The sequence below is a fragment of the Indicator indicator genome, chromosome 18 (genome assembly GCF_027791375.1).
Source record: "Indicator indicator isolate 239-I01 chromosome 18, UM_Iind_1.1, whole genome shotgun sequence".
In the NCBI taxonomy this organism is placed as follows: domain Eukaryota; kingdom Metazoa; phylum Chordata; class Aves; order Piciformes; family Indicatoridae; genus Indicator; species Indicator indicator.
Genome location: NC_072027.1, coordinates 1,580,850 through 1,607,169, shown reverse-complemented (window position 1 = coordinate 1,607,169; position 26,320 = coordinate 1,580,850). Strand labels below are relative to the sequence as shown.

At 41.5% G+C, this 26,320-nt stretch overlaps 1 protein-coding gene across 1 annotated transcript in view; it reads right to left on the bottom strand.

Moving 5' to 3' along the window:
* SPOCK1 (SPARC (osteonectin), cwcv and kazal like domains proteoglycan 1) overlaps positions 1 to 26,320 on the bottom strand; it is a 313,109-nt gene that overhangs the window by 210,286 nt on the left and 76,503 nt on the right. Inside the window, exon 2 of the mRNA XM_054389068.1 lies at positions 2,665 to 2,673. Coding sequence (XP_054245043.1) covers positions 2,665 to 2,673 — 9 coding nt within the window. The remainder of the gene's footprint in view (positions 1 to 2,664; positions 2,674 to 26,320) is intronic.

Here is a 26,320-nt window from a genome sequence, read left to right as displayed (position 1 = left end):
GGTTGGGCACCAGAAATAGAATCAGAGACTTGCCTTTGAATTCTAGAGGTTTGTTAATATAAAAACACCCTCATGGTTATACAAAGCTTTGTAACTGATTCTGATGTACTGCTAAATTCACCAAGCATTAATCACTTTTCAGAACATGCTTGGTTTTAAGCTTTTTGAACAGAATAATTGTCTTTCAGCAACAAAATATGCTTATTTTTGCCTGCTTACATTTTCTCCTAGGTGTTGCTTTGCTGCCGAGTTTTCAGCACCAGAAACTGTTAAATAATTCACATCCCAAGAGAGATTTTCTATGCTGTTGGCATATGGAACCAGTTTTGAAATAAGGATTGGAAATGGAATTGTCAAAGGAATATCTTACAGAAAATGCACCTTCCTCACAAAACCCCCCACAAAATACCATCTCCTCCCTAAACCTATCCTTTCTCCTTTTCTCCTTTATGCAGACCTGTTTATTATTTCCTTTTGAAAACTGAAACCGTTTTTATTTTAGAATATGCCTGAAAGTGCAGTATGGTAGCATAGGAAAATACATGAGGAAAAAAAAATATGCAACACCTTCCTAAAAAGCAGAATAGAGAAAACCTTCGAGATTTTTCAATATACAAAACTCATTATTATTTATAGGAGCAAATAATGACTTCACAATGCACTAGAGCAATACCGTCAACAGCAGTTCAAAATAACTTGTGCCAGCTGGACAACAGAAAATACAGCACTAGAGTTCCACTTCAGCATTGATATACCAGCAAAAGCTGTAACTGAATGGTTATGGCACCCTAAAGGTGAAATTCACCCTGTAGATACAGCTGAGCAGAAAATCTATGTCTCATTTAAATACCACCTAAAGCTCTGGCAGGGCTTTGTGCTCTTGCTCTGCAAGGCACTGAAATTTATACATTAACCTGAAATGACTTTTGTTAGGAGGAACAACTCTTAACATCTCTGAGTGGGTATCATCATTCCCCTGTGACTTAACAGAAAAGCAGCTTGCTGATAGAGCAGCAGAGTGTGCCTAACTACCAGATTGATTTCTAGGTGTGAGTAGATATACATAAAACACAATCAGCTTTATTAAAGAGATTTAACATTCCCATTCAATGTAACACCCTCCTGACAAAAATGACTGCACAGAAATCCAAGCTTTCTACCAGGACAGACAGTCATCTGCCTACTGTAAGATATAAAATCATTATGGCATCTTAATAGTAACATGTTAATAAAGTGATGTCAGCACATTAATAATGGTTGAACTCTATGATCTTAAAGATCTTTTCCAACAGAAATGATTCTATGAATTAACATGTATCAATACATTTAATTTAGAGCAATATTGGTAGGTGATCCTATGAGTTTAAAGTGTGGTATGAACAGTTGATCCTAGGAGTTTGAAGTGTGGTATGAACAGGTGATCCTAGGAGTTTAAAGTGTGATCTGAACAGTTGATCCTAGGAGTTTAAAGTGTGGTATGAACAGGTGATTCTAGGAGTTTAAAGTGTGATAGACAGTATATCCAAGGAGTTTAAAGTGTGGATAACAGGTTGATTCCTAGCATTTCTTCAAAGTAGGTATAAACAGGTGATCCTAGAGTTTATAAGTGGGGTAATGAACAGTTGATTCTAGAGTTTAAAGTGTGATATGAACAGGTGATCCTAGGAGTTTAAAGTGTGGTATGACCAGGTGATCCTAGGAGTTTAAAGTGTGGTATGACCAGGTGATTCTAGGAGTTTAAAGTGTGATATGAACAGGTGAATCCTAGAGTTTAAAGTGTGGTATGAACAGGAGGATACCAAGTTTAAAAAGTGTGGTAGAAACAGTTGATCTCTAGAGTTTAAAGTGTGATATGAACAGGTGATCCTAGATTTAAAGTGTGGTATGAACAGTGATCCCTAGGAGCTTTAAAGTGTGGTATAACAGTGATCCTAGGATTTTAAAGTGTGGTCATGAACAGTTTGTTTCTAGAGGTTAAAGTGTGAATGAACAGTTGATCCTAGGAGTTTAAAGGTTGGTATAAACAGTGATCCTAAGTTTAAAGTGTGGTATGAAGAACAGATTGATTCTAATTTAAGTGTGATATGAATCAGGTGATCCTAGGATTTAAAGTGTGGTATGAACAGTGAATCCTAGAGTTTAAAGTGTGGTAGTCAAACAGGTTGATAACCTAGCATTTAAAGTTGTATGAACAGTTGATTCTAGGTTTATAAGTGTGATATAACAGTGATCCTCAGCGTTTAAAGTGAAAAGAACAGGTGATCCCTAGGAGTTTAAATGTGGTATAAACAGTGATCCGAGAGTTAAATGGTGTATGAACAGTTGATTCTAGGAGTTTAAAGTGTGATATGAACAGGTGATCCTAGGAGTTTAAAGTGTGGTATGAACAGTTGATTCTAGGAGTTTAAAGTGTGATATGAACAGGTGATCCTAGGAGTTTAAAGTGTGGTATGAACAGTTGATTCTAGGAGTTTAAAGTGTGATATGAACAGGTGACTCCTATTGAGTTTTTAAATGTGTGGATATGACCAGGTGATCCTAGGAGTTTAAAGTGTGGTATGACCAGGTGATCATGTAAGTTTAAAGCATGATATGAATGATGATATGCTTTAAATATTTTTACTCAGTCTATGGATATTTGCAAGTTAGAAGTTAAAAACCTACCTCCACTTCCTGTGTCCGTAAGCATTACAAACGAGAAAAGAAAAAAAAAAAGAATGAAATAGAACAATACAAAAATATCTTAACATTCATCAGTTTTCCCCTTGGTGGCCCTTCAAATGTGCAATCACTTATTTCAGATGACCTTCACCTCCAAATGAAATAATTTTCTCTCTTTCTTTTCTGACCTCTCCACCTTTGCTGACAGAGCCCAGTTTTCATCTGCTGCACCGACAGCCAAATGCCATCCAATTAGCACATCTCTCTCTTCTAGAGCACCCAAAAAAGGCTTTCATTTCCTTCTGGCTGACAAAACCACCAAAAAAGTGGTTTTCCACATACTCATCTGCTACATACCTGATAGGAGAGAATGAATTAATTTTTTCCCCCAAGCTGACTTTAAAGGATGTTTATGTGATGGGCTTTGAAGAGAAGGCAAACTCAGGCACAGATCAACTTCAATACAACTGGTGAAAGCAACTGAGAAATATTTTTGATGAACAAATATTTAAAAATATCCTTCACCTTGCACAGAATTCACACTTTGAAGGTTTTGCCTATGGTTCAGTGGCTGCATATGACTAAGTCAATCTTTTAATTAACTGCAGGGACTCTGCACGCCTAAAGTCATGCATGAAAAGAGAAGAACTGACACTGCAAACCAAGACTGGGTCTGACTCCCTTAGCTCTACCCAGTGTTATTTAACTGTGATGTATTGGCTTGGCCTCTGCACACAGCCAGAAGAAAGGTGAACTCCAAACTCCAGAAGCTGCCTGTCCCTCTCACAGAGCACAAACAGCACAGGCTGCAAGTCCTGTGACTCCAGGTCCCTGATGGACTCAGGGTCCCACCTCACAGGTAAAATATTCTGCTTCCACTTCCACAGAAAACAAAACAAAACAAAACAAAACAAAAAAGTCTGAGTCTGGTCAAACTGTCCCCTTCCTAACTCTTGAGGCAATCTTGAGTTCTGTTCTGTTCTCACTGGGTGCAGGATGAGGCCTTTGGCAAAATTCTTTCTCCAGTCTACTGCCCACCCAGGATAAACACCCCCCTGGGACAGCAAGGCAGAGAACCTGGGATGGTCTCTCAGAGAGCTCACTTTTGACATCCCTTGACTAAATTCAATTGCAAGACTTGGGACAGGAGCTGTCTTTTCACTTTTATATCTGTTCATCACTTAGCATCATGGAATCTTACTTCAAGATTTTCCCCTCAGGGAATTTAAATGGAGAAATGAGTTGTGATCATACCAAATAAAAACATTTCAGAAAAGCAAATATAAATTGCTAGACTTAGCCCTCAGCTCTTTATTGCATTTCTATTATTTTGATTTGAGCAATCAAGAGATGAGATGAAACACATTTTGCCTTATCATGCATAATAAATTATTGTTTCTTAACATGAGCAAAATATTCTTTTATCATTCAAAACACAGGTGTCAAACCCAGCCAGCTTAGATTGATATGCTATCAACAAAGTCAATCAAAGGAATAATCATATGTTAAGTATGCAAAGGGCATAAGATAAGTATGCAAAGTGCTAGTTTAAAAGCTTTCTTACTTCCTTACAGGCAGACCTATCAAAAAATTTTCATTCATCAGAAGTCACAGATCCATCAGAATTCACAGACTGGGTTCTGGTTGGCAAAAATCAAACCTTGAGCCAGACCTAGGTCTGACATCATTTCCTCTTGCTCATAACAGCAGAGTTAGTCAATAGAAACTGCCCCAAAGAGCAGTACATTAATATGTGACTGCTCTCCTCCCCTATTACCCTCCATGGCACAGCACTAACAATCCAGCTCAAAAACTGAAATGAATGGTCAAACCCCTCAGATTCACCTGCTTTTCCTCCACCAACTAAGAAAATAAACAGCAGGTTCTTATTCTCCTCAAGTTTAAGTATTTAAGCTATTCCCACCAAACCTACTCTATTGTCACTTTTGGTTCAGTTTTTAGCCAGGCTTTGGTACTCTGGGAGGCTTAATGAAGCATGACTGATTTAACACAAAGGTACTCTCCATGCTTACTTTATTGACTTGTCAAAAAGAAGCTCTTGCAAGATGCTCATTTATGAATAGAGCCAAACATTAGCTAAGTGGGTACATAAATATTTAGATTTTGTTGCATTAATTGAGCTTATAAATTATTTGTATGAGTCAAGCAGAAATGAGATGCTGACTGGAAGAACTCCCCAGAAACCTCCCCTTACTTTGCTCTTTGAAGACTGAGCTCAGTTCCTTTTTTTTCCCCCCAAGGTCTGGGAAGATCTCTGACCTGGATGAGCCCAAAGGGTACAAAGCCATCACAAAACTCCCATCACAGAGTCTTCCTGAGGAAACTCAACATACACAGGGCATAACCCCTAGGACAGCTCCTCCAAGGCAACAAGAGCTTAAAATTCCCAAGTATCTCCACAAGAGACATTTGTTAACACTGGTTTGAGACATTTGTTAACACTGGTTTGCAGTCTGCTTAGTGTTTTCCTCTTCCATCCTCCATCTATGATTAAACCTTTTACCCTCATAAAGACCAGCTGGGAAACGTGGTAATTACCAGCTCATTGCTTTTCTCAAATTAGCTCTAGAAAGATGCAGCTGCATTTTCTGCCTCTCTACCTTGCAGCAGAGAAGATCATTCCAGCACCATGCAGTGTGAAAGCACCAGCTGCTGCTTGCTAAAGTCAATCTAGACTGTATCATAAATATCTCCCCAAGGCCTATTGCCTGTTTTAAGCAAATAGTTTGTGTCAGCAAATTGCACATTAGTTATTTATTTATTTAAGAGGAAGAGAACATCTTTTCCACACCGAGTACCTCAGTGAATACAGATTTCCCAGTGGCAGCTAATGCCCAGAGTCTCCATCACTGTCAGGAGTTGACTCCAAACTCTAAAGCACATTAAGACATCCAAGACCTAATAAGGTCCTAGAGGAAAGATTGGAAGAGGCTTTTCACAAGAACATGTAGTGATAGGCTGAATAAGTATTTTAAACTGAAAGAAAGTAGATTTAGGTTAGAGATAAGGAAGAAGTTCTTCAGAGTGGGTGGTGAAACACTGGTACAGATTGCCCAGAGAGGTTGTGGATGGTCTGTCCCTGGTAGTGTTCAACACCAGGCTGGATGGAGCTTTGAGCAGTTTGGTTTAGTGGAAGGTGTGCCTGTCTGTGGCATGGAAGCTGGAACTAGATGATCTTCAAGGTTCCTTCCAACCCAACTCACCCTATGATTCTGTCTCTACCTGTGAGCTCTCTGTTGCTCTCCTGGGAATCAGAGGATAGGCACTCAAGGAGCATGATTTTGCTTAGTGAATCAGCAGTGCTTGTGCTGTGGCTATATTCCATTTTCAGTTTGGTAGAGGAAACTTTTGAAAGGCTTTGTGATGAATTTCACAGGCAATTTGAAGTGGCAGGCAAAAATTCTAGCTTAGGCTGTCTTCACTTACAGTGGGGTGGCAAAAACTTCAGAATTTTAGTCTGTGAAAGTTAAAAAAAAAAAAGGGAGGGGAGGCATGGAAAAAGTTATCACAGACCCCTGTCAGCCAGAGTAAGAAGAAAAATTGTTACTCTTTAGACCCTAGCCACATGGCTTTTTACACAGAGCTCTTCCAACTGCTCTTTTGTTGGAGTTTTTTTGTGGTTGTTTTTGTTTTTGTTTTATAACATAGTAACATTTAAAACTATTTCTTGAAAAAACCCCAAACCACTCTTTGATTATTCATAAAATGAAGCCAGAGGGTGTCTACAATGTGGAGGGCAAACAGATGCTCATTTACTGTGCTTGTGCTCCAGGCAGATGAAGGAGGGCCAGCTGTTTGCCAGCAGCCCTGTAGCTGCCTTAGCTCACACTGTGCCAAGGCAGGCAGCTGATGTGTTTGGGTGGCTGGAACAATCACACAACTGGCTGCACTGGCTTCTGCTGAAATACTTCAAAATAAAAAAAAAAAAAAAAAAAAAGCCTTGGTTTGATTCTTCTTTGCTGGCCCTTTTAGTATACCAACTTCAGAAACACATTTTCATTTCTGCCTGAACTCCTCCTCTCATTAGCATGTGCTAAAACCTCTGTTATCCCTACTTACAGTTACACAATCCTTTCTACCTTTATTTTCATTAAGTTTTTCACACCTCAGTATGTCCCACCAGCCACATCAGGTTATGCTGCAATCTGCAAAGCTCTCACAACCCCAGGAAGGTAAAACTCAGGAGTCTCCCAAGGGACAGCACCACTGATCCTTGTAGGGTTAGATGTGCTGTACTGTTACAGATGCCCCAACTCCAAGATCAGATTGAAACCCAGAACTTTACTTGGTTGTGTATGTTGTAAATTTACAACAATGTACTCAGTAGCTACAGAGCCTCAGCCACACAGAACTGCTTAGAGCACCGTCGGTGCACGTTTTCCCCTCCAGTCACAGGTCCCCTTCCACGACCTTTGCAAAGAGCCTCCACTGTGGCTATTAGAGAGGCAGCTAAGGGAGGAAGGAATTAGAATGGAAGGATGACAGGCAGTGCAATGCTTCTAACAAGGCCTGAGGATGAGGTGGCTTAGGGAATGTTTCACCATCTCATCTGAAACAATTTCCTCAGGCAATCAGCTCCTGGGGCGAGATGCAGGGAAGCTCAACAGTTACTGACCCCTAAACAAATCTATAAGGCCTTATTCTCTCCAGCATTTGGTCCTAACCACTTCAGAGTTTCTGATATCTTTGGTTTCTCTCCGATTACCTCCCAATACCTACAGCATCTTCATGAAAATCTCCACCTAGCCAGAACTTCCCATCCATCTCCCACAACTAACATGGTCCATTCAGCTTCTGAACTTCAGCCAGGGCTCCCAGTGATAAACAGTAAACTTATAACCACTTATTCAGAAAAAGGACTATGTGAGAGGAAGGGTGTAGGTGGCAAACAGCAGACAAGTAAAATTCTGGGACAAAGACGAGTGAAGCTCCAGAGGGTCCATATTGCAGCAGCTCTTTGTGGGCTCATTACCAAGGAGCTCCCACTCAAGGAGCCAAGCCCAAGCAGGGTGATAATGAGTAGCAAAGCTGAATGCCCTCATGAGAAGCCAGAGAACACAGATATTTCATCAAAATAAACTTGAGAGGCCCCCTCTGTTTAAATGATACTTGGCACTTCTGCCTGCTGCCACGGAACAGACTCAAGTCAATAGAGTTACAATGCTTTGAGAAGACTGAGAAAGCACAGTCATGACCAATGGGTTTTTTACTCTTAGCTAGAAAAAGCACTCGTACCTTCTGCCCTATGAGCTTTGTGTCTGGTCTTCAGTTTGACCCATGAAGAACTACTTAAATTATTCAGCAGCTTCAGCACAGAGCAGAGATGGAAGCCACCCTGGGAATTGTCATCTCCCACCTTCATGAACTGAGCAGCACCTCACCAAATCGGAAGCAAGAAGCAGAGCCAGTGGTTACAAAAATATATTCTCCCTTCCTTCCAGGTGCAGTTCCTTCAAGCAGCATTGCTTTTGATCGCTGCACTAACATTAAGCATGAATTAGCAATTGGGTGAGACAGGCTAACTCCCTGGGTTCAGCTAGTGCACAAAAATAACCTGAGTGCCCAGTGTATGAACTGGTGAGTCACAAGTTTAGCCTAATGTTGTTTTCCCATGTGTTTCATTGTGCTGCTTTTCTGCTTATCAAACCCCTGTGCTTTTATCTAGGATGATCATTGTAACTCTTGCTGAAGAATGGCTCCCTGCATGTTCTCACAGTAGGAAACAGTATCGTTATTAAATCTCATTCTCAATAGGAGCAATATTTAAAACATATATTGAAAGGAGAGCTACTAAATTCTTTCCACATCTTAATTTTCATTCAAAGACTCAAACTACATGCTTAGAAAGCAACTGTTTTTAGGCAGCCTGAAAGCCAAGCACATTAAGCTTGAAGGTTACGAAGCCATTGGCAATATTACTTCACTTTCAGTAGCTTTGGTGCTTTGAGAGTAGATTTGCAGTAGCTGTTAGTGACAGATTCACTGCCCCTTTTTAACTGAACATTTGGGGGTTGTAGCTGGAAAACATGTAAAAGAATCCTAATGCTACCCCTGCTTTCACATATGAGAACTGCTTTACAGTGAATAACAATCTGCATAACAATTAAATACACAAAATTGATTCTTAGTTTATTTTACAAGAACTCCTTAGAAATCTGTTTTGAGACAGGTGATTATTTTTTGATAATTATTTTTAATCTACCATGATGGGAGTCATCTGATAATGAGATAAAGTGATATTTCTCCTAACACCAAAGTTACAAAATAGAAGGTATTAATAAAATCATACTGATACTCCACTTAGATATACAAATCCCAGTGGTTAAAATATACAGGGGAACAAACAGCAGTTGAATGAAATCAACTTATCCACCTTTGATATTTAGTGACACAATTTTGGAGATCTATAGAATCATAAAATCATTTTGGTTGGAAAAGATCTTTAAGCTCATTCAGTCCAACCATTGTCTAACCCTCTACCAAGTCTGGTACTAAACCATGTCCCTCAGCATCACATCTGTGTGGTCTTTTAAACACCTCCAGTGATAGTACTTCATGTCCCAAGTCTTTAAAATGATTTCTTTAAATGTACAGCTAATGACTAGAAAGAGACTGTATGAATGATACTGAACCATGAGCCATCCCTGGAAGCACACATGCCTTTGTTTGGATTTCATGTGCAGCTTCTAAGAAAAGCTAGCTCCAAGTATTGGTGAGAAAAACCTTTGGGAAAGGTGACATCAAAGCAGCCATGCTGCTGGTGAAAAGGACAGCTCTGCAGCCCTTCAGCCACTTCTAGCAGGATCTGAAATACCTTAGCACTGCATCAGGACAATGCAGTCATGGTCAACTAGTCTGTGAAACAACCAGTTAGTGACTGTGAGGCAGATGCACACATTTTCAGAGCAGAAGCCCTGTGAACCATTACAAATGTGTGGTTTCCATCCCAGTTTACAGGATCATTTTGTTAATTGTCTCTGGCAATTTACCCATTCTGGAAAAAAGAAATAGAAAAAAAAAGAACACGACATCCAAAACCATTATAGAAAACTGACAGCAGCAAACAGCTAAACACTTGCAGCAGTGGCTGCCAGCAGAAATCCTCTCCCCCTTCAAGAAAGGGCTCCTCACTTTATCACCAACAACTTGAACACCCAATGTGCTCTTTTAAACACCTTGATCAGTTTATAAAGGGTGATCTCTTTAGGTTTTCTCTAATCATTGGGGCTGGTTGATCCAAGCCCAGTCCCTGGTGACTCTGTTGTCAGTGACAGACCTGTCTGGAAAATCACAGGAGGTGCCCAGATGCAGCATTTTGCTGTCAGTACCTCATCATCCTGTTAAACCCATGAAATAGGACAGATTATTCTGAATACTAACAAACCACTCTCCTGTGTCAGCTGTAAAGTTAATACTAACAAAAAGTGACCTTTCATAAATGGCTGCTGCTTGCCATCTGCTTGAAGCAATAGCATTCTGGAGAGAAACAGGGTTTGTTGAAATGGTATTTCAAAAGATTTAGCTCAAATAATCAATAAAAGAGAGGGGAGAAAAGTAAGATAAAAAGGCCAAAGAAACAAAATATTCTGGTTCAGGCAAAGGATAACTAAACTGCAGTAATGGCTCCAGTGGGATTTAAATGCCAAGGCTGTTAGCATCCACAGTACAAGGATTTCCATATGCATTGATCCTGGTTTATTTCAGGAGAAGACAGCACCTGACTGCCCAATTTGTGCATAATTTGCTCTCCAGAAGTCCACTGAATGCTATCCAAAGGCAACTTCAGATCCGTGATGAACATTTTAAGCCACAAAAGTCAAAGTAGAGTTCCACTTGCATTTGCAACGAGAAAGATAATCTAATAGCTTAATCTGCACACCTCCATTTGCTAGCAAGAGTCCCAGCCAGCAAAGGCAACATTGGTAGCACTGGATAAAGATTTTACTTCACTTGATAACTGCAACTGCCTTAGTATCTCCTGCTCAAGAAGTGAGAAAGTGACCCCTCCTACCTGCTACAGCAGGCCCAGAAGTGCTCACCCAAAAGTACTGTCACAGATACCACACTGCTGGAGCAGTTGCAAGTCAATGTACTAACAAACAGCATTATGCCAGCTGGACTCAGACTATCCTCTCATTTTGCTTCAGAATCCTGACGGCTGAGTGACCAGAAAGCCTCAAACACCATACACTGGTGTTCAACCATTTCAGAAACTTTGAACAGTGTATTTTTGCTATCACTGGCTCTTGATTCATCACTTTTCATTCTTAATTGTGTACATAAAGGACTTCATGCAGTACACACTCCAGAAACAATATTCAGTGAGAACACTGGCAGTTACACATTTGGAGCTGCTCAAGAAATGGTAAATTAAAAATATTAAACATGTTTTGAATTAAGCTTTCATAGCTATGCTAAAGCAACATTCAAACTAAGTTCTTCTGACCAAAACTGAGAAAGCTAAATGACCTTTAATTTTGTACAGTAGCTTGCTTCTTGGATCAAGGACAGGCACCTGGAAGAGTCTCCTGTAGGGAGATAAAATGCACTCTTGAACCTGCTAGAACATGTGGCTCTGTGTGACAGGGATAAAAGGTCAGTATGTAGTGTGGCACAGCATGGAATGAACAACGACATGAGAAAGTAAGATGCAACATCTGTATTTCACAGTCTCAGGAGCCTTCTAACCAAGCAGTCATGGCTCAAGAGAATACATAGCTTCCAGACCTCCAAAAGGCATTTTTGTAACTGTTCTGCTGTAAACAGAAGGATGTTTCTGGCCTCTAGACATCACAGTTCCTCTCTGCTAAAGGAATGACATAGGTGTAAAGCAAATCAAAATGGTATTTTAACAAAAAATAGTACGTGAAAAAAATCAGCACTGAGAGACAGTATGAAGGTCATACAGACTTCTTCAGGCAGACAAGAACATTGGAAATTTGATCACCTGTAATTTTACCCCTGAGGTCTAGTACAACTAGCTATTTAATTCTAACAAATGCAAAAATAGTTCAAACATGTAGTGTAACTAATCTTCAAACCTTAGAGATGTAAAATCAGAGGAAATATATATCTTAGAGAGCAGCTGCATCCACAGAATATAGAATTAAGCAAATGTGATGAGGCTCTCTAGAAACACTCTCTCATTGAACCCTCCCTCCACCATAGGCACCCATCCACTCATTTACTGTGAATTTCACACATCTATTAAGATTGCAGTGAGTAAACCTCATGTGATGGTTTGAAACTGTCTTTTTAATTTTTCCTTGCAAAGTTCAGAACAGAGAAAGTGAAAGAATGTAAATAAGTCACTATTGGGTGTAAGAAAGCAAAATAACGATTGTTCTAAACACTTCCATTGGATAGATAGAAATGTTTAAGAACTATTACCCAAAACAAAGTAGGCATTCTGCACATTCTGCGTTCGGCAGTGGGGGCAGTTGCTGGGCTGTCTGGCTGCTGTTTCTTCTTCTCTTCTGGCTGAAGATAACACACTGACCTTGGCAGCTAAGTTAACAACTTTCTGCTTAACTAACTCTGCTTCTCTGTCCAGGGGAGTCTGGGGGGGAAGCTCCTGGGAGAGGGAGGCCCCTTTGGGAGGGTCCCCTTGGGGGGAAGCAAAGGGAGATCGATTGTGCTTTTTCTGTTGATTGTATATATTTGTGAATGTTGTGAATTTGGTATATTTGTACATATTCATTGCATTTCATTGTAGATTTTAGACTCTGCTTGTAAATACAGCTTTTCATTTGCTTCCAGACTGAGCTAGCCTGGTTATTGTTGGTGGGGGGGGGAATTTCAGCTCACACCGACACACCTCACCATTAATCTCTCACTTTTACAGTCTTCTGCCTTCTGTTCAACACCATGCCCTTTAAACTGACCCTTCTCTTGGTTCCATGGGCTGTAGAATGAGAAGGTTTGAAGCAGATACTTTACAACTAATCTACACAGTTATGAAAGGAAAAAAAAATTAAAAATCAGCCTTTGTTGCCTTTGTTTCTTTCTATCTTTAGTCACTAACTAATAAACATGCCTGAAGTGCTCTTCCTGACCCGTTTTTTATAGTGCTAAGCCAAAGCCTTGACTCTGTACCTGAGCATCACAAGCAGTAGAAAGCTCTGAGGATCTCCAGCATAATGTTTTACTTGCAAATTCACAATGCAGATTTCTTTACTAAGGAGAGAGCAGGTCTCACTTGCTTCTTTGGAGATGCAATGAGTTTGAGCAGCTAATTAAAGCACAGCATTTCTGCATTGAAGATACTTCTTAGTAGCTGTACCTTGAAGTCATTCCCATTGCTCATCCCTTTATTTAAGGAACAATTTCAAATGTGTTACATTTATTACAAGCTCATCATGAAACGTGAATGATATTCATGCTAAGGAGAAAGACACAAACCAGTAACCTTTACAATTACTAAAAAAATAAACAACTGGGGATTTGCTTAGTTCCAGCTGAATTAAAGAAAGCGAGGAACGTGAGTGCTCAGCTGCAGCAGCATTCATTACCATTATTACCTTGCTTGGCATTGTCGTTTCTGAAATTGTATTTTGGCAGATTCCAGGAATGCTGTCAAGCCATTTGTCAGCTCAGTCAAACATAATATGAGCTGGTGGAATATTTCAACTGAGGTGAACTCATTTTCACAAAAGTATTTTGAGAAGTGTTTGCGAGGGAAAAGGCAACCTGAAATCAGGAGACAAAAATCTAGCCACATGAAAAACACCCCAGAGAATTCTAATATTAGCTTGAGGACTGGAAAAATCTGCCCTGTATGAGACTCTCCTAAATCTCCCACAGTTTGTGTAGTCCTCAGAAAATCATGGTTAAGCACACTGAGGCCACCACAGCAGGTGCTTAAAAGGAAACTGAGCCCTTAGCACCAGCCTGGAGGCTGCTAGCATTTGTTTCCAAGTTAGAATCCTGCAATCAGGAAATATAATGCAAATGATGGTTGAAATGCATCTGATGGTTGAAAAGCACTATGCTATGTGACAGAAGGAGGACTGGACCCTTCACCAGCTGCAATTTGCATGAGCAGGACTGCAGATGGATGTTGTGGAAGGAAAGAACCTTCCCCAGCACAGACTGACAGAGCCTTAGGAGCAGATTTGCAGAACAGAATCATTTGTGCTGAGGATCCAGCATCTGCTCTGCATGTGAAGTCCACACTTTGCTTCAGACTAGCTCCAGCCTGGCCCCCTCCTGAACTGATCTCCTGGCTATTAGGAACATACATCTCCAAGCATGTTTGTGTTCTCCTTGCACCACTAAGGAATCCACACGCTCTGCAATGTGAGCAGCAGCACAGCAACTAGAGACAATAGGGAGACTTGCTTCCAAGGAATGCTTTGATGCCAACTAAAATGCCAGTGAAGAAATGCCCTGTGCTCACTGTACACTATTTTTCAGACCTTCAAAGATCAATACAGATCCTGCTTAAAAATTGGATGATTAAGCTGAACTGGACTGTTGTGGGCTGAGCAATGTTACTAACTGAAGAGAAAGTGATGAATGAGAAAGTCTGACACGGTGTGAGACATGTCCAGAAAGTGCAATGCAATAGCAAGAGGGCAAGCAGAGACCTCAAGAACCAGATGCCAACTGACCATGTTCTGGATTTTTTACTGATTCTTTGCCTAGTAGCAGATCTACCTCTGAGAAAGGCTATCAGATCCTGCAACTGGCCAGAAAGCATCAATACAGATCTGTGACTACCCTTTCAAAAAAAAAGAGTCATTAACCATGACAAGAACCGAGAAGAGCTTCAAAACAATGGGCACAATGAGTCTCACATCTGCTCAGACTCCTCGCACAAAGACCCCTGCACCATCCAGTGCTGCTTTATCAGCCTGTGCACACTCAGTGCACTCTGTCATGCACCTACAAACATGCTACAAAAATTGAGCCTTTTGTTGTTTGAAAAACCCACATAAAGCAAATATTCTTGGACATCTCAAATAGCCATATTCAATATCCTGTGTGGTTCTTTGTCACTCTAAGCTGTGACCCTGTAGTGTGCTTCCCTGGTTGCCACACCTGTGCATTTACCTTTTCAACCAAGCTGTCACTCAAAGCTGCTTCCATCTGCTGGTTTACAGCTTATCATCTCCAGTTCTGCATGGTTAATGGAAAATTCATCACATTCTCAAAACAAGGTGGGAAGGATAAAAGTCATTAACTGTAAATCTTGATAATTCTGGATTTTAAGACCTTCAGCATCTTCCAAGTGCCTCTCCAGTTTTACAGCTTTTCTCCTGAAGGTTTGTACTAACATTAAGGAGAACTGCACAATTAGCTGTCTGTCTTTCATTTCTTTCTGCCAGGTTCAGTGGTTCTACATTTTACAAACACTGCAAAGATTTCTCTGTGATTGCTGATGACTCCAGCAGCAGAATGAGTGTTTACTGAAGATCGGTGGCAGGTTTGTTTTTTTTCCTTCCATGCCTATTGCTTCGACTTTAGTATGCAACTCCCTAACAGAATTCTCATTACCTGTGTTACTTCACCTTGGCTCAGATTTTCTTCTGGGTTTTGCATTCAATCAAGCTGATGCTCTCACTGATCTGTTAAATTTCTCTCAACTTCACACTGGTTTTCAGCCACCCACGTTGAATTTTTTAGTAAAAGACAGTTGACAGTTCCTCTCTTCTGTCTCTTTCGTTTTTTAATCCAAGTAACTGTAAGCTGATCTTCAGGATACGCACCCAATTTTCTTACCTCCTCTTATGATCTTTTTGGTTTTCTGCAGTTGGCATCTCCAGTGTGTTCTCACTGTCTTTCACTCTGGCATTTCTTCAACATGTTCTAGAAAAACAGCTCCTATGCTGCTTTCTACTTCACTCCTGGCTGTCATCTCGACACCACGATTTTTCACTGTCTGTCCTGACACATTTGATGGATTCTCACTAGAGATCCTGTCTCCTATGTGCCCTTGATCTATTTAATTACCTATTTCTCTTTGTTTACTTTGCACTGCCTGGGCCAGATTATATTCTCAGCTAGATCAGTATAAATCAGGAGTACGTGAACTGAAATTAGCAGATTGGAGCAGATGTAAAGGTGCTAGAAATGAGAGCAGAATGTGGAGTAAGGAATTGACCTCTAATTTATTTCTCAACAAACAGAAAATCATGGCTGAGAATTTACAATCCTTCCTCCTAAACTTAAGCATAACAGACTCCTTTCTGAATGTGTTGGTCATCTACAGCAACAGCATGGGTGCAAATCCTGGCCCATGGGGTGCAAATCCTGGCCCATGGGTTGCTGACGCTGTAGAGAAAAAGGAAAGTTACATGGCTGGGAGGTATCTGCACATAAAGTGAAAGTTTGAAGAAATTTCCTGAAATTTTATTCTTTAGGGGACATTCACAGAATCTTGCCTTTCTTCTCCATTCTGTCACTTCCAGGTTCTTCAAATATTTTTTGACATTCTGATGAACAGTGTTTATGCCTCTAGCACCCATCAGCTAGACAATGGATTTCCTCCCACTTTATATTTCAGAACCAGAGAACGCTCGCTTTCAGAGAAATCCAAAGCAGACTGTAGATTATTTGTTTGAAGATTTAATCATCCAAAAACTGTGTGAAAACTGAGATGAAGAATTTATCTTTAGAAGGCTGGACAGCTGCCACAATGCAGTCCTCTGGACACTCCTCGACAACTTAACTGCCAGTAAGCTCAGAACACAATAACGCTCTCAATTTGTGGCAATTCCAGTACTCTGATATTGGATATATCAAAATCTACTTTCAGTTCATTCCAGCCAGGCAATAATATAGTATTTTTTCAATCAATGGATTCAGATGTCCAGTTCACTACAAAGAAATCCTCCAAGTGCTTCTAATCCATTGTGACTTCTGATGTGTTATTTCAACAGTCAGGTCTCCTTCTATGCTGAAAGCTGCAAAACACCTTTGCTCTATTGCTACTTTTTTTGGTTTATTTTACCATTAGTTCATTCATGAAGACACACAGCAGTGGTGGTCAACCTGTGATGCACCAGCACGAAGAAGCAGACCCCTGAACGCAGACGTATTTCCTGTCTTTGCAACAAAACATAGCCTGTGCTGCTGTGCCAACAGCACAAGATATTTTTGGCAGCAGTGGATGGTGAAGCAGTTCTGAATGAGTTTGAGCATCAGTTTGTCATCAAACAGCACAGAATCACCAAATGTCTTGAGTTGGAACAGACCTTAAAGATCATCTTGTTCAAATCCCTCTGTGTGGGCAGGGACACCTCCCACTAGACCAGGATGCCCAAAGCCTCATTTAAAGACTTAGAGGGATGAGGCCTCCACAACTTCTCTGGGCAACTCTTTCCAGCATCTCACTACCCTCACAGTAAGGAACATCTACACTGTGGGGCAAGAACAGTTGTTTTCCCCAACTCTCTCCTCAACCATTCACAAAACATCTCTCCTCTCCCAGTGCTTGCACTTGGGAAACAATCATTCAGGAACATCTTCACCCCCCTCTAAAATCACCTATTCAAGTTTCAGCAGCTAGGATTATAAAAACAGAATGCTGATACATCCTAGCACTCCAAAACACTCTCTGGATGCCAGAGATAATTTTTTTCTCAATACATCTCTTGTAATGCCAAAACTTGGAGTAGGGAGCTCTGAGACAGGTCTGAGCACTGAGCTACTGCAGGTATCTCTCCAGCTCAGAAGATTGATAGCTAAAATATTGTTTTCATTAACATCATATATATGCACCTGCTGTCATAGGGTGTGCTCAGCTTTACTGGAATACATAACAAAAAAAGCCTGAGATGCAAGAGGGAAAGAGAACAGGGATGGACATACATGCAACACAAATCTGCCTCCAAAGCAAGAATTACTCTGTAATGGCTGCTTTGTATATCAACATAGAACCATAAAATCATAGAATCAGTCAGGGTTGCAAGGGTCCACAAGGATCATCTAGTTCCAACCCCCCTGCCATGGGCAGGGACACCTCACACTAGATCAGGCCGGCCAGAGCCTCATCCATCATCCACTTCAGCTCATCGGCCAAAATCAGGTTAGTTCAGAAAGAATCTGAGGAATGGTCTGGGGACCTCTCATCTCCTGGGTCAAATTCATATAAATCCATGAAATACCCAATTCTATTTAAACCCATCTTCCTTTTGAAATGTGACAACCTACCCCTTTGTATGCTAAGCAAGCTCTTACATTGTTTATTTAGCACCACATGCTCTTTAGCAATTGGAGCAATGTACCCACTACAGCAGAGTGGCATGATGATCGATTCCACGCCTCAGAATGATTTGGAGATGAAAGAACATATGGTTTTATAGTGATGTAAGGAAAGCAGCCTTCCAGTGTTTGAAGGGGGCTACAGGAGAGCTGGAGAGAGAACTTTTTACAAAGGCATACAGGACAAGGGGTGATGGCTTCAAACGGGAAGTTTGATGTAGGTTAGACACTAGGAAGAAGTTCTTCCCCATGAGGGTGGTGAGGCACTGGAACAGGTTTCCCAGAGAAGTTGTGGAGGATCCAACCCTGTTCAAAGCCAGGCTGGATGGGACCTTGAGCAACCTGGTCCAGTAGGAAGTGTCCCTGCCCACGATAGAGGGGTTACAATGAGATGATCTTTCAGATCCTTTCCAACCCCAACCATGTGATGATGACAAAAGTCTGATTATATTAGGTACACTCTGCAAATTCTTTACTGAGTACTTAATTTTTGCCACAAGCAATTTTTTTGCCCTCAAAATCCCCATGACAAGAGAAATAAGAAAGTACATTTAGTTTCATTATTAAACCTCCAAGGGTTTCAATACGTATGTTTGCTGGGGGCGGTTATACGCCTCTGGCTGCCAAAGAGCCTTCTGGTCCCAGCACGTTTCCAAACCTACACACAGAGTCCAGGCTCTCCATCCCACTGCAGCATTCCACAGGGATGGGGCTGATGAGCTGTGCCCCCACCGCTGCGGTAAAACACTGCGGAGCGGCTGATGGATGCACACACGGTGAGAACCAAGACAGCTTCTGCAGCCATCCATAAACTCAACTCAGTGAAACTGCTAGCTGTCTGCTACCTGCGAGGAGACTGGGGAAAGGGAAAGAAACAGGCTTTTTCTCTCTATTTTTTAGAGATACTCATTTGGCTTTATCATCTGGTGTGGCAAAGTGACTGACTGACTGACTGACATCTGATAACTACTAAGGCACACATTTCCCAACATGCAAAAACAATGTGGAAGCATCAGGTTCCTTTCCCTCTGGAGCATACACTCCCCATCAACAAGCACCAGACAGAATTTCCTGGTGATGACTACCCTCCCCCCATAAGCATGAAAAGAGAATTTGGTCAAACTGAATAGACCAGGACAGAACAGGAAACATGTTGCAGTGCTCAAGAAGCAGCTAAACATTCCTATAGGACTGATTTGCTGATTTGCACTGACAGCCAGATGGGGAGAGCTGACCTAATCTTGAAAGCGTGTGAGGTGAGGCTGACTTTGAGGGGTCTGAATTCACCATGAAGTGGTACAAAAGCATTCCTCAGGGACACATCTTCTCCTTTAGCATAAATGTTAAAAACAAAACAAAACAACCAACCAAAAACCAACAGACAAAACAAAAGAATAAAACCTCCACACACAAACTTTCCTCTTCCAAATGTTGCACTCAACTTTTTTGTTCTTGGCTTGGTTTTGGTTTATTTTCAAATTATGTATCAAACACAGTGTTATTCTCTCTATAATTTACTATATTCCCCCATAGAGATGCACACACTCTAACCAAACAAGGTTTCATTGAGGTCTGGTGCTACCTTCTTTTACTGTGAATGTAAGAAGTGCCAGTGAACAGACTGCAGCATCACTTCCATCTCTCACACACATGACAATCAAGACAGAAATTAGACACCCTGATACACAGGTTAGTCACAGGCCCTAATTAAAAAAAAGCACTGGAAGCAGAAATGTGAAATGTGTCACAATATGACACAAATCTAGAAGTGGTTTCAAAGGATGGAGCATTGTGGAGAAATACAGACACCTGTGAAAGACTTTGAAGCTAGCTGCTCTTAATCATATTTTATTACTAATAGTAGACAGAAAACTTATTAATCTTTTACAATTACAGAAGATAGTGAGTTTTCTGCAATGTCAAAAGCAGTGAATGAGGCAATGAAATGGCTTGTATTCTGAAAGGAAAAAATGAGAGGGAGTAAAACTATCTTTCCTCAAACAGAGGAAACAGAAGCAAGTCAGAGTGCTGTAAAGGCTGGTGAAACAAAGTTAGAGGTAGACTTCAGCCCCTGTGAAATTAGGGACATTTCAATCAGATTTGGGCTATCCTACATCAAAGGAATGGGGGTAGCTGGATCCAAACCAATTCAAATTCAAAAGCAGACACATCTTGAACGACAAGGAAATGAACAGGAATGTGTGGCTCTGTGCAGGAATCTTTCAAGCAGTTCCCTGAGCTCCTTTTTGAACTGGGGGGCCCAGAACTGGATACAATATGTGGCCTCACCAGGGCAGAGTAGAGGGGCAGGAGAGCCTCTCTCCACCTGCTACCCACTCCCCTTCTAATACACCCCAGGATACCATTTGCCTTCTTGGCCACAAGAGCACATTGCTGGCTCATGAGCATCTTTCTGTCCACAAGGACTCCCAGGTCCCTCTCCTCTGTGCTGCTCTCCAACAAGTCAGCCCCAACCTATCCTGGCGCAAGGAGCTGTTCTTTCCCAGATGGAAATAGGCTAGCAGATCACAGCTCCCAAAGATCTACCTTAGATATATTTTGCATTTGTTTTAACTTTATTTGAAACATTCTGTCTAACCATTTGAATAAAATGAAGCATTTAAAATGAAGCATATTAAAAACTCTGGATTTTGAGCAGGGAGAGGAGATGGTGGTGTGAAGAAAAGATAACAAAAGAGGCATCTTTTGATACCAGGAAAAATTGTGTGGATTTTCATCCAAAATATTTATAACCCCTGAAAACCAAATTCCTTCCTGTCACTGCCTACCATACCCCGGGCACGGAAAATGTCTTTCTTTTGTAGAAGATATTTGAGAGAACCTAACAACCCTCCCTCACAATCATGCCACTGAGCTCTGGCACTTGCCCTGTGTTCAATATTAGCTGATTTGGCTGGCACAGATCTGTGACACACAGAAAGCTGGAATGGACAGCACAATCAATATTGAAGTTGGCAACATCTCCTGAGCATGGGCACCAATACACTGCACAGAAACTCTGGAGATTCACTGCTCTGCTGTAGCCTGGCTGCTGACTGGGCTTGAATGTGTGAGAGAAAATGAGCTGTTTGCAAATAGCTTTTCCAAATGGTTTGGGTTGGAAGGGACATTAAAGATCATCCAGTTCCAATCTGCCTGCCATGGGCAGGGACACCTTCCACTAGACCAGATTGTTCACAGGCCCATCCAACCTGGCCTTCAACACTTCCAGAGAGAGGTCATCCCCAGCTTCTCCAGCCAGCATGTTCTAGTGCCTCTCCACCCTAACAGTGAAGAATTTCATCCTAATACCTAATCAAGTCTACCTTCCTTCAGTTCACAAACGTTATCTCTTGTCCTATCACCACACTCCCTGATGAAGAGTCCCTTCCCATCTTTCCTGTAAGCTCCCTTTAAGCACTGGAAGGCTGCTACAAATCTCCCTGAAGCCTTCTTTTCTCCAGGCTGAACAACCCAAATTCAGGTGATCAGAGGTCCTCCAGCATCTCTGATCACCTTCATGTCCCTCCTCTTTACTTGCTTCAACAGGTCTATGTCTTTCCTGTGTTGAATACTCCAGAGCTGAACACAGTACCCCAGCTAGGATGTCACAAGAATGAAGGGTGAGAACTTTTGCTTTTTATGCAGCCAGAATACAGCTGGCTTTCTGAACTGCAAATGGACATTGCTGTCTCACACTGAGCTTCTTGTCACCCAGCAGCCCCAAGTCCTTCTCTGCAGGGCTGCTCTCAATCCATTCAGCGCCCAGCCTGTATTTGTGCTTGGGACTGTCCCAACCCATGTGCAGTACTCTGGACTTGGCCTTTTTGAACTTCATGAGGTTTACATGTGCCCACCTCTCAAAGAGGCCAAGAGATCTCCACTTTCTTTGCAATAGTTTTCAAGTTGAGTGTACTTCAGTTTTCCCTGTACTTGAGTTCCGTTAGGCTTCACACAGTTACATTTTACTTTCAGACTTTTGGTCATCCCTGATTTAAGTTGGTTGTGGGGAGCAGGATCATTACTAATACAGAGAATAAAACAGATACTGAGAAAGTTTCTTCAGTTGCACTTGTGCTGCCTAGTTAACACTACAGGATAGCAATGACAGCACCAAAAGTAGAATTTGATTAATTTTCTTCTTAGATAATAGTTGGGTTTAGATCAAACACAAATTGTGGAGGTTCAGCCTTTGCATTGTGTAATTTAATTGTTATTCTCTCCTGCCTTTATAAGATAAATGTTTCTTTGGCTTATTTTTCATCCTTCAGATAGACCAAGCCTGGATGAACATATTAAACACTAGAGCTGTTGTGTCCTGGTGAGAGCAAGTGGATCATTTCCTTGGCTTCTTCTGACCCGCTATAGAAATCCATAGCACATTAATCATTTCTGAGCTCAATCCCAGTGTGAGGTGGGAGCAGAGTAATTTACTGTGTCTGCATTAGATTCTGCTTTCATCAGACTTTTATACAGCTCAGTGGAAGAAACTAATACTGATAACTTTAATTGGAATATATTTCTGTTGAGGCTACGTTACTCTTACCCAAATGTAAAAGTGACTAATGAAGTCTCTTAACTAAGCAGCCATCATAGAATAAATCCTAAACTCATTCATGCCATAAATTGAAGTAATTAAATTAGAGATGTTTCTTCCCTAAAACACAACAGATATGTAAGCACTAAGACAGCATAGCGATGTTCATCAAACAAACACCTACACAGATTAGCCAAAAGAGACAAACAGACTCATGGATACCATCAGTGGTGGAATGGATTAACCATGTGCTGTAACTTGGAGAATAAATCCTCCATCTTCTTTATCCTTGAAGCTCTGTGATTCTGAAAGCTCTGTGTGGAACAACCATGACTATACAGTAACAGCATTTATTTCCTTATGAGTTGGAAGTACCAGCCTTCTAAAATTACCCTTTACATTGCAAGAGATGGGTTTGAAGACATTGCCAGACAGTGCTGCACTGGGGAAGGAATGGCAAAACATCCTTGCTTCCTGGCAAGGGTAGGCCACAGGTGGATCTCAGCTACTTGAACTTGGCATAGGCTGAAGAAGAAATCAGCTCCATCCTCTTTGTTCTTTTTTTCCTACGTCACCTCTCCCCTGTCTCAGGGGAGCACTCACACAGTTAGCTATGTGATAACCCAGGGCAGGAGCTGCACTTATTAACGTTTTGGGTGCAAGTCTGCTCTCCACCTCCCATTCCAATTCATCTTTTCCTCCTCTACTGCATCTCATTTGGGAATGCTAAGAATAGCTCAAACCCTAATGGTACTGAGCAGGGCAGATCCTGGTTACTGTAAGCACCTTTCAGGGCACAGAGGGGTTTCTGTAATTTGTGAGAGGGGCAGACCCAGCAGGAGTCAGAGACCTCTGTAAAACCACTGGGGAGGGGAAGAAGAGTCAAGAGAGGAACTCAGCTCCCTTTCCATCTGACAGCGTTCAAACCACACCACCTGCCCCTCAGGAAAACGTCACATCCACTTGACTTGTGTCTGAAAGGAACAGGAGCAGCAGGAGGGCTCCAGTGCTCTTGTGCTTAGCACCAGAAGATTCATGAGCTCAAAATGACCATTCACGTTCTCCAGCACTATGGTAATAAGGTAGAGGGAGAATAGTTTTTTCTTTTCTTATACTGAATAATAATTCACTGGCACATAGAAAAACATATTCTGTAGAACTCAGCATGCTATTTCTGTGTAACTAGAGGGCCAAGCTCATCAGTACAACCTGTCTGTTTCACTACAACCTTCCTATTTTACTACAACCTTCCCGTTCCAGGCTCACAAAGTATCTGTAAACATAGTCCCTGGCAGACTAACACAAGTAAAGAGCATCTTTTTTGTACTGGGAGCTAGTCAAAACACCAAAGAAAGTGATCCTCTCTATTTCCCTCTAATTCTCCTCACGAATTCACACACTGCCTGGCACATACAGATGTACTACTACACTTCTCTGCACACTTGATTCTACTCATGCCTTGCTGCTGCAGAGAACATGCTCAATATCCAGGCTCTGGAAAGTGCTACTGGACAGGGACCTTCAGACCCCATTTTATGGGTAAGAAACTCTGACAGTGCTTGCATGTGTTAACTGTGGCTTAAGAGGTCAGAAATCACTACTTTAAGCAATACTTTTAAACACTGTGGCATGGTTTCAGGTAATTTCTTGTTCTGATATCTTCATTTTCACATAAATTTCAAGGCTGTTCAAGGCTGCTTCAAATTATGCAGAGAAAAATACAACCAAACAAACCACACAGACAAAAGCAACAAGCCCTTCAGTTAAAGCATCATGCTCAAGATTTTGAAGTGGAAGAGAGGTCAGTGAAAGCCAATTTCTGCCATCCTAGAAATCACAAATGGAAAGATTTGCAACACATGGTGCTGAGCTACACATTTAGCTTGTACCTCTCTAGCTTGTACCTTGGTGTGCTCAAAACCTGCAGCACTGCACTGTCTGTGCACCAGGACTGGCTAAAAATGTATCTGGGTCTGAGGACTCATCAGAATGACAGATGGAGCAGCAAATTCAAGATGAAAAAGCCTGAAAGGAGGTGTGTGTCTCAGCCTCCTAAACAAAACTAACCACAGAAGTAAATAATTTATAGGTTGAGAAGGAGAATATCCCAACTATGGCTGCATTTCAGATGAGACCTTCTGAAGGCCTTAATAAAAAAGGAAAGACTTAAAGTTTTGCTTTTACAACCACAAGGTAGAATCAAAAGTAGTAAGGGGAGAAGTGGATCTTTGCCCTTACTCACAGAGCATTGTTGATTCTTTTTGATGCATAGTCTGAATGAATGATGCAGAGCTTGTGATACCTGCAGGGTTAGTGGAGTTGAGCTCACTTGTCCTTCTTGCAGCTACACTGGATTGCAAGCAAATCCTCCAGCAGGTATTGCTGTGATTTTCCAATTCTGGAATTCTACGAACTCTTCACATTTAAGCGGACTTTCCTACCAACAGGTAGCAGTAAATTTTCACTCCTTTTGACTACTGATTGGTGCCTAGCAGCATGTATTGGAACATTCTTATAAGCTCCACAGAAAGGGACAGAATGTCATTGTTTTACCTGAACCAGTGAGGCTATGTGGTTTACATAAAATTGATAGGGTTGTGGCTTTCCTTGCCTCCCTGCCACCTTCCAGGCTCACAGTGTTTTATTTTGGCTGGTGTTTATGCATGGTCTTGTTCAGGGCTTGCTGACAGAGAGCATCTAATGATGCTGGAAAGGGTCAAGTCCTCATTAGACTCTTCTAAAATTATTGAAGATTCCAACTGGGAAGACTGAAAAGGAATGTCACAAGTGCTTGTTCCTACCTTGCCCTCCCTCAAACTATATGGATGATTTTTATGCTGAGTTTCAAACTTAGTAACACTCCTGTTAAAAAAATAAATAAATAAAAAAGCTTGGAGTATTTTCCCAGGAGGAACTCTGCCTATTTTACCTTCTCCCACAGAGACCAAGCATAAAAATAATGCAGTATGATTAATCATGTTTGAAAGCTAGGAAAGTAGAGGGGTGGGCTGAACTGGAAACCAGTTACAGCTTCAGTTCCAGGCACTCTCTTTGATATACATAATCCATTTATTTCTCATAACTCAGCCTTCCTATAAACAGGCAGGACAACTATTTACCTGCTTATACAATGTTGTCTCACCCACTGATGCCTTTTCAAACCAGGAGGCACCAGTAAGCACAACAATATTCCACCACTGACACTGGCACAGGTTCAGAGAAGTGGCAGCATTCAGCCTCTGAAACTCTTTGGCAATAACTGGGTTTTCCCTTGGTATCCAGACTTTCTGCAGACCTTGCCTCAAGAGCTAGAGCTGGTCTGGTCACTACATGAAGGCTCTCTATGAACCCCTCTCCCAGCCCAAAGTGGAAGAGAAAGGAAATAAGGGAGAGAGGCTGATGGGTTGGAAAAGAAAATTAGAACAGTTTGAATGGAAAAAAAAAAAAAAAGAAGATACAAAGCAATATTGAACCCAACCCCTCTATTGGCAATGACCTCCCTGTCACTCCTGATGCTACAGCAAGCACTGGAGAAGTCCCAGACTGGATTCAATGGCAGATAGGAACTGGATTCAGGATCTGGATTCTAGATCTGGGTTCAGGAACACATGGATTGGGATCAAAGGCAGAATGGACAGAGCCTACCTTGGACACAGGCCATTGAAGAAGAGGCTTGGCTCTGGTGATCCCCTATCTCAATACTGAACATGATATCCATGGGATGGAATGCCTTGTTGGTTAGTTTGGGCTCACCTGTCCTGTCTGCTTCTCCCCAAAGGTGCCACCTGGCACTGCATCTCAATGTGAGGCACAAGAGTTAGCAGTGACCTTGGCCTGTGCCCCAATCCTTGGTACTAACCAACATTGAGTGCTACCAGTGGCAGAAGCAGCCTC